The sequence below is a fragment of the Ascaphus truei genome, chromosome 11, assembly GCF_040206685.1.
Source record: "Ascaphus truei isolate aAscTru1 chromosome 11, aAscTru1.hap1, whole genome shotgun sequence".
Taxonomy (NCBI): domain Eukaryota; kingdom Metazoa; phylum Chordata; class Amphibia; order Anura; family Ascaphidae; genus Ascaphus; species Ascaphus truei.
The window spans coordinates 6,105,098-6,112,143 of record NC_134493.1 but is presented as its reverse complement, the minus strand read 5'-3'; the positions used below and the strand labels follow the sequence as shown (position 1 = coordinate 6,112,143).

The 7,046-nt window shown below is 38.6% G+C and overlaps 1 protein-coding gene across 11 annotated transcripts in view; it reads right to left on the bottom strand.

Annotated features, from left to right (window-relative positions):
• Nucleotides 1-6,619, bottom strand: part of LOC142463021 (uncharacterized) — a 241,942-nt gene extending 235,323 nt beyond the window's left edge. For 4 of the 11 annotated variants that reach the window (XM_075565214.1, XM_075565225.1, XM_075565223.1 and 1 more), the window contains exon 1: nt 6,479-6,585. Coding sequence is in view for 1 of the 11 variants with exons in the window: in XM_075565224.1 (XP_075421339.1) it covers nt 3,205-3,209 (5 nt within the window). In the remaining 10 variants the exon portion in view is untranslated. Of the gene's footprint in view, nt 1-709; nt 1,159-3,204; nt 3,347-6,478 lie in introns of those variants that run through there. The other 7 variants (XM_075565215.1, XM_075565224.1, XR_012787339.1 and 4 more) reach the window with 6 other exon arrangements.
• Nucleotides 6,620-7,046: the final 427 nt, after the last annotated feature.

Here is a 7,046-nt window from a genome sequence, read left to right as displayed (position 1 = left end):
CATTCCCTTACCTCAGCCTACATGTTTATTTATCCACATTGGTTTTATACATTTCTTTTTTCACTTATTACCCAAGGGTATACACTGATAAGTGTGCTTTTCTAACAATGTTTTAAAGACTGCCCATTTATCTTCAACATTTTTTCCCTGCAAAAATGTTATCCCAATTTTTTCCTTGTAGATTATTCCTCAGTTTTTTTTAAATCTACCTTTCTAAAAAGTCATTATTGTACCCAAATAATGGAGTTTTTGATCTTTTATTTCAAATGAGACCATGTTATGATCACTGTTTCTCAAATATTCCCGAACTTTAATATTTGACATTACAGTACATCTACATTGTTTGATATTACCAAATCTTGTAATGCCCCTCTCCTGGTTCGATCCACAATACATTGGGTCATGTAATTGTCTTTTAACACCCCCAAAAAACCTGTTCCCTTTAGTTCTAAGAAAAAAATGGGGAATGACCCCCAAGTATACCTGAGGCTACTACCACGGCTGTAAAAATATATCAGTCCATAGAACAAGGAGAAAGACATCCCATCTTCATGAAATGTTGCTTTAAAAGCTTATAGAAACTTCTTCCATTTAGGACTAAATCAGGGTAGGGGGCTGGGAAGCATATAACCCCGGTAGAAGTACAGATAGGTATGTCCAAGGAGATGCCCAAAGGTAAGTCAATATATCCGGTAACCGTTAGCCTCACCTGCACCCTGTGTCCTGCGGTATGAGAAATCAGCTGGTCAGTACTCACGGGGACTCGCGTGGCCTGCCTGCAGTGCTGATGGTGTGAACAGCGCAATTCTAGGCTGCTCGTGGTGTCGGCGTGCTCCAGCCGGATGTGACGACAGGGGAAAGAAAAAACGAGTGACACGGCGGTCACAACTCCTCCAAAACAGCCAAGCGCATTGAAAAACTAAAAAACTTTATTAGATCAAAAAGTGAATATCAGCAAAAGACACTCTGACGCGTTTCGTCCAGGAATGGACTTTATCAAAGAGTAAATTCTCTTATCATGAGTCCGTCTTTATATAGGTGGTGACATAGCCTAATTGGCTAAAGACTCGCAGGGATGGATTACCCCCTTCACCTGCAGACTAATGATTAATCTCAGTTATACTACGTCAATAGATATATACAGGAGGTATCTCATGCAGAAAAACAAACACACATATACATATATAATAAATGCTAGGAAAAACAATAATATACAAAAGGAAAAAAATAATAATAAAAAATAATAATAAAAAACAGGGATTAAAAACAATATAGCTGATTAGTCTTATATTATTAAATTAAATATAATGATGTATTAACTGTAAAAATAATAAACCATTTAACAAAATTTACAATAAAAAAGAAAACATAATAAATGGTTAATACATGAAAGAGCAAATGACCACTGACTTAAATAGATGGAGATAGTGAAAGATACAGTGAAAAGGAGTGTCTCTTCTGCTAACACCTCCTCCTCCTCTATTGATCTCTCTGTATGGGTACCCCAGGGCTCTGTCCTGGGACCTCTTCTCTTTTCTCTGTACACACTACCTCTAGGGGACCTAATAACATCTCTTGGGTTTAAATATCACCTCTATGCTGACGACACACAAATTTACTTTTCAGCACCCGACCTTACACCTGCTGTACAAATCAAAGTTTCTGAATGTCTCTCTGTTATATCATCCTGGATGGCCCTCTGCCGCCTTAAACTCAACATGGCAAAAACAGAGCTCCTCAAAATTCCTCCCAAACCTGGCCCTACTAACTCCTTCCACATTACTGTTGGAAGTACCATCATTCACCAGTAGCCCAAGCACGCTGCTTAGGGGGTCACACTCGACGCATCTCTCACATTCTCCTCACATTCTGAACGTTTCTAAAACCTGTCGCTTTTTCCTCCACAATATTACAAAGATACGCCCTTTCCTCTGTTTCTTGACTGTTAAAACTCTGACTTAGGCCCTCATTCTCTCCCGTCTTGATTACTGTAACCTCCTGCTGTCCGGCCTTCCTGCCTCTCACCTGTCTCCCCTACAATCTATCCTAAACGCTGCTGCCAGAATCACTCTACTCTTTCCTAAATCTGTCTCCGCGTCTCCCCTCCTGAAATCCCTCTCCTGGCTTCTGATCAAATCCCGTATCACACACTCAATTCTCCTCCTCACTTTTAAAGCTTTACACACTTCTGCCCCTCCTTACATCTCAGCCCTAATTTCTCGTTATGCACCATCCCGACTCTTGCGTTCCTCTCAAGGATGTCTTCTTTCTACACCCTTTGTATCTAAAGCCCTCTCCCGCCTTAAACCTTTCTCACTTACTGCCCTGCACCTCTGGAATGCCCTTCCCCTCGATACCTGACTAGCGCCCTCTCTATCCACCTTTAAGACCCACCTTAAGACACACTTGCTTAAAGAATTTTTATTTCCTTTCTTATACTGATATATATTATTTAATTATTTAATATTATTAGAATTGCTACATTGCATATGTTTTAATATGCTCATAATCTTTAGTTTATCTATTTATTTATATATTATTTTATGTACTTATTATGTATGGTATCTTCATTAACATGGTTCTTAGATAGTTATTTTGGGTGGTTTCACTTTATATTACTGGTTTGGATTATGTATTTCTTTCCTCCTATGTTTTTTCTTTTTTCTTTTACTAAGTTCCATTATATATTAATTTTTTTTGATATGTGTATGTTGCCCTTTTTGCTACGTGGATACTGGTTTTGTACATAACATGCTGATCATTACATGATAATTCAGCACTGTTATGTTTGTTTTTAATCATTTTTATGTTTGTGTGTTGGTTTTTAAATTTGTTTTCAACTGCTTTGGATATAGTTCACAGTGAGTCTCTAGTAGTGATTACCTTTATGGGGTTAATACCCGGATGTGCTTCTAATGAAGCAATTAGTGTATTATTCATCAGGTGTGTTTGTCTGTTCACATCTATTCATGTTCACATCCAATCATACCTTTAGGCTCACTATATAGGCTTCACTTTGGGCTGAACCAGGTACTCTTTGACAAAGTCCTATTGGTGTACGAAACACGTCAGAGTTTTTCTCTGTAGCAGAAGGAACCATGTGTATGCACTCAATAAACAACCTTTTAATGTGATTGCGCTTGGATACCAGTTTTTGTGCCCCTACAGTAGCTGTGAACCGCCTGAAACGTTTCTTCTACTTACCACATTAACCGGCTGGAGCACGCTTCATAGCGCACCTGATCAGCATTACCGTTTTCATCATCCTGAGGATTGAACTCGGCGAGTCAAGTCTGTGAGTACTCCTGTTATTCGGGGGGTTGTTGCTCTGTATGAGACGCCGGGTCTGTGAGGGCAGTGGCGGAGAGCAGTTGCGGTTAGCCGCATTAGAGTTCCACGCAGGGAACACGGCTTTTGCTGCTTGTTCTTTCTCTCCTTACCACACTCTAGCCCCTTCCCGTTGTCAGTCTTGATTACACAGCCTAACTTACTCACCTACCTACGTTCTATGCTATTATTGGGAAACTGATCACGAGCGCTTTAAGGAATTATTTATACATTGGACAATATTGTGGATTTCATGTGTGCACGATTTAGAGCATCGGTTCTCTTGGAGTTTACTCTTTGATATTATTCTGCTTAGAGAAGCATATGAATAGCACTGTGGATTATACTGGACACATGATTCATATAGCTTGGCCCCCTGCAGACGCACTTACCAGAATTCCCTCCAACTGTCTCTGTATGTTCTCCCTACCTACCAATCAGACTGTAAGCTCATCAGAACATGGACTCCTTTTCCTTAATGTTACTTTTATGTCTGAAGCACTTATTCCCATGACCTGTTATTTATATGATCTGTTATTTATTTATTCACTACTGTGAAGCGCTATGTACATTAATGGCACTATATAAATAAAGACATACAATACATATACCACAATTTCTTCTATTTGCTCGATCCCTCCAAAAAAGGGAATAACCCTCTGAATTAACTGCCCAGTCATGAGTTTCATCCCACCATGTTTCAGTAATGCTCCCCCATTTTATTTGTCAGCCTTCTTTAATTACCAAGCATTTATTTAAGTTTTTTCCAGTCTGTGCTACTGTATAGTTCATTATATGTTTCTTGTCCCTCACCCTCCTTCCTAGTCTATAGTCTCCTCCAAGCTTTTTAACATCCTCCCCTTTAAGCACAGAAGATTCCTATTCATTTGCAATCAAGGTAGAAAATTGAGTGCACTGCCAGAATAAACAGAAGGAGGCTCACGGTGTGCAGTATCAAAAAGTTATATTTATTCCATAAAAAGTGGACCAAGTGTCCCCCCTAAGCCACAGCAGGGGTCCACCAACGCGTTTCGGGCAGTATGCTTTTTCTCAAGGTGTACACAACACTATATGAAGCTCAAATTTATATCAAAGCTCCGATCGCGCTATCGCGTGACGTCACGGACGGTGCAACCAATCGGATTGCATCTCCTCTAGACCGTGTCCCTATTGGTTACAAGGACACGTTCTAGAGGAGATGCAATCCGATTGGTTGCGCCGACCGTGACGTCACGCGATAGCGCGATCGGCGCTTTGATATAAATTTGAGCTTCATATAGTGTTGTGTACACCTTGAGAAAGGGCATACTGCCCGAAACGCATTGGTGGACCCCTGCTGTTGCTTAGGGGGGACACTTGGTCCACTTTTTATGGAATAAATATAACTTTTTGATACTGCACACCGTGAGCCTCCTTCTGTTTATTCTGGCAGTGCACTGCCTCAATTTTCTACCTGTTCCTGCTGCTTACCTGGGAGACTGCACGCCTAAGAAAATCTCTGAAGTTGGATACTCCAGGAGAAAATTAGTGAGTTTACTTATGGGTCGCTGTACCCTTTTTTTCTCCTTCACAATCGGACTTTGGTCTGTACTATTTATTTATGGTGCCGCTGGCATTAGGTACTAGTCCCCTAACCCTATTAGGGCTACATTATGATATATGCTTATATGCAAGGAGTTTGTAACAACTGCAGTTCTTTATATAAAAACAGGACTTGTTTTTTCTGATGCACTGGCTCTCTACATACTTTCATTTGAAATCCACCCTACTATGAAGATGGCACCTCTCAGAAAAGGACTATCGGTGATCCCGTAACCGCGAGTGCTATTGGGTGTGCTGTCTTTTCCCTTTTTGTTTGTTTGTTTGTTTGTCTATATAGTAAGTGTGGCCACACTTTTTTGAGACAAGCACCCCAAACTAAGAATGTTTTGAAATTGACTGATTGTTTTGCTCGGATACTAGTTTATTCCACCTTTCTTTTCCCTACCTTCCCAAATAACTCACACACAGGGACTGTAATGTTTTTCAGGTATTTCAAATAGGTCTGACTTTTTTATGCAATCTCATTCAATTGTATCACAAACGGTCTAATTTCTTTAATAAAATATAACTCTACAAAATCAAAATCCGAATTTTACATTGAAATGTTAATTTTACTCCATGACTCACATACTGTATCTCTGTCTTTACAGCGACAGTATGTGCTGATTGCCATAAACCAAATGGATTTTAACTGATAAAAATATACTGTATACTGTATTACAGTCTTTCGCTAAAGAAATTCTATCATTCTCCCTCAAGCGAGGTTATTCGTTAAGCCACAATAGTGCTGATCAGAGAAATATCGCACAGAAACTCCTATTAAAGTCAATAGGACTTGATATGTGGTAGTCCCCTGATCAGCACTATCATAGTTTACTAAATAACCACAATAGTCTCAATTTAACAATGTAGATGATGTAAAAATATATAGATTTAAGTAATTTTGTTATATATCTATTTATACACTTTCGTCTCTTCGTGCCATTGAAAGGTCCTATAAGTTTGCCCTGCTTCAATCAGCAGTTGAAATGAACAGTGGTTTTACTAGTAGAGTACTAATGTGAACTGGGGAACAAATTACTTTAAGCATGGAAGGTACAGTAATAGACTGTATCAATTTTGTGTCAGTAGTATTCTTTCTTAACGTGTGCATTTAATTAACCACAAGGATAAACTGGAATTATGCTACTCTACCAAGAAACTTGAATTACATCATTGAGATTTGGTAAATACATTTTGAGACATAATCAATTACTTGACTAAGATTGTACAGGATATAAATCTACCATATACTAAAATATCTAAGCTAAAGTAAATATCTGAATGTTCTTATTACAGTTACCCATTTATTTTAGGGTTATAATTTAGATTAGATCGCTGCTAAATAAAAGAAAAACCTAGTATTATACTGTAGTATTATAGTGAAGCATAGAATTTAAAAAGTGCAAAACCAAAATTAGCAAATAATTAACGCAACATATTATGAAGTTTGTGTAACTACCCTGAAAAATAATTCTAAACAATTACAGTAGCTGATAACATTAAATTCAACTTAATTTTATGAGGGAAACAGCTACTGTATTTAGGTAAATAACAAAACAATACTTACTGTACAATAAAGTGCTTTGTTTCCTCTGGAGAAATCTTGTGGAGTGTTAAGTCTCTTTGTAAATACAAGAATACTTATTAAGAAGGGTGCTGGCTGGGGAAGCTTATTAATAGCTACTTAGATTTGCTTGCTGACATCATTAAGTACTAAGAAATGTTACAGCTTACAAACATGTCTAAGGCTGCAGCTCACATGCACGTCAGATTAACTGCAACAGGTTAAAATTAACATACATTGATACAACAATCATAAGCTATGGGTGTTTCTCATAAATCTTTTTCCAATAAGCAGTGACAGAACATCAGACTTTCAACTGAAAGGAGAGAAAATAGTTAGGCATATATATGTAGCCCTTTTTCTGAACCCTCCCAAAGGAACTACTGGTCACTGTACAACACCTGCGGCTCCAGGAGATCTGAGCCTCCGCTAGCTGGGAGCCTGGGGTAACACTCATGCACTTACTTAGCGCAGCGCCTCCACTTACCCAGGATCCCCGTGATGTGAGATTCCCCTGGGCAAGAAGCATACAACACCATATGATTGTAACTGGTTTTACTAATAATAATCC